Consider the following 947-nt stretch of genomic DNA (forward strand, 5'->3'; position numbering starts at 1 on the left):
CCCCCCCCTTAAGATAATTCAGGAGGCAAGGTTTGTGACTCTGCCCATCAGGGCATCCCCGGGTTAAGAGGGATACAACATCCCACCAAAAAGATCGAAATACTGAATACATTTTGTTCCTCTCAAATTGGACATCGAAGTCGGGTCTCTTGTACACGGCACGAGAGTCTAACTGCTACACTACAGACGCCTGTAGGCGTGAAGAAAGATCTGTAACGAACTATCTGTGACAAATAGGACGTTTACTTAATTATAACTTTAGGTTTAGTAAAGGTTTTGCGGCACTTCCAAAACAAAAAGGTCATACAAGTGCCCACCGAAAGAGATGTTACTAGACAGTAACATACAAAGAAAAGAATGGGGCGAGATAAAGACGATAGACAAAATTTGATAGAAAAAAAGGAGGGAACCACACCAGAGAACAGGCTAACCCGCTCATTTACGTAATTTGATATACGCAATAAAATTTACCTATGGTGCAGGCTGTACCAGATGATCCTGTAAGTTCCCACCATACAAAAAAGTCCTACGGTTATCCACAGAACAGACGTCCATGCTTTATACGTCACGCTGAGGATAAACTTGACAAGAAAAAAGACAGGGGATTTTTTAAGTAAAGTTTTAAGGTGCTCACAACTGCATAAGGTCATATGAGCGCCAAGGGGAGGATGTCAACAGAGAAGCCCAAACGGGGAATCAGGCTTACTCTGCTCACTTCTCTAGCCTCAAAAGCACTAAGTCTGCTTCGACTATCAAGGCACCCTGGAAATAGCAGTTTACAAGCGAGTGACAAACATACAAAAGAATTAGAGGAAATGGCAATAGTAAGGATGAGGATAGAAAAAGCAGCAGTCCCCCCTATGTTGTTCCGGCACTGTACGAGCATGGCATTGAGACGAAAAAAGCCCATCAACAATTTGACTGCGAAAAGAACATGTCAATGCCCC

General features: G+C 43.1%; 1 protein-coding gene across 1 annotated transcript in view; it reads right to left on the bottom strand.

The window, feature by feature from the left end:
* LOC101862524 overlaps positions 1-947 on the bottom strand; it is a gene marked incomplete at its 5' end in the record, with an annotated part of 86,372 nt that overhangs the window by 24,789 nt on the left and 60,636 nt on the right. Inside the window, 1 exon segment of the mRNA XM_005105559.2 lies at positions 472-581. Coding sequence (XP_005105616.2) covers positions 472-581 — 110 coding nt within the window.

This window comes from Aplysia californica, unplaced genomic scaffold (assembly GCF_000002075.1).
Source record: "Aplysia californica isolate F4 #8 unplaced genomic scaffold, AplCal3.0 scaffold00477, whole genome shotgun sequence".
NCBI classification, from domain to species: Eukaryota; Metazoa; Mollusca; class Gastropoda; order Aplysiida; family Aplysiidae; genus Aplysia; species Aplysia californica.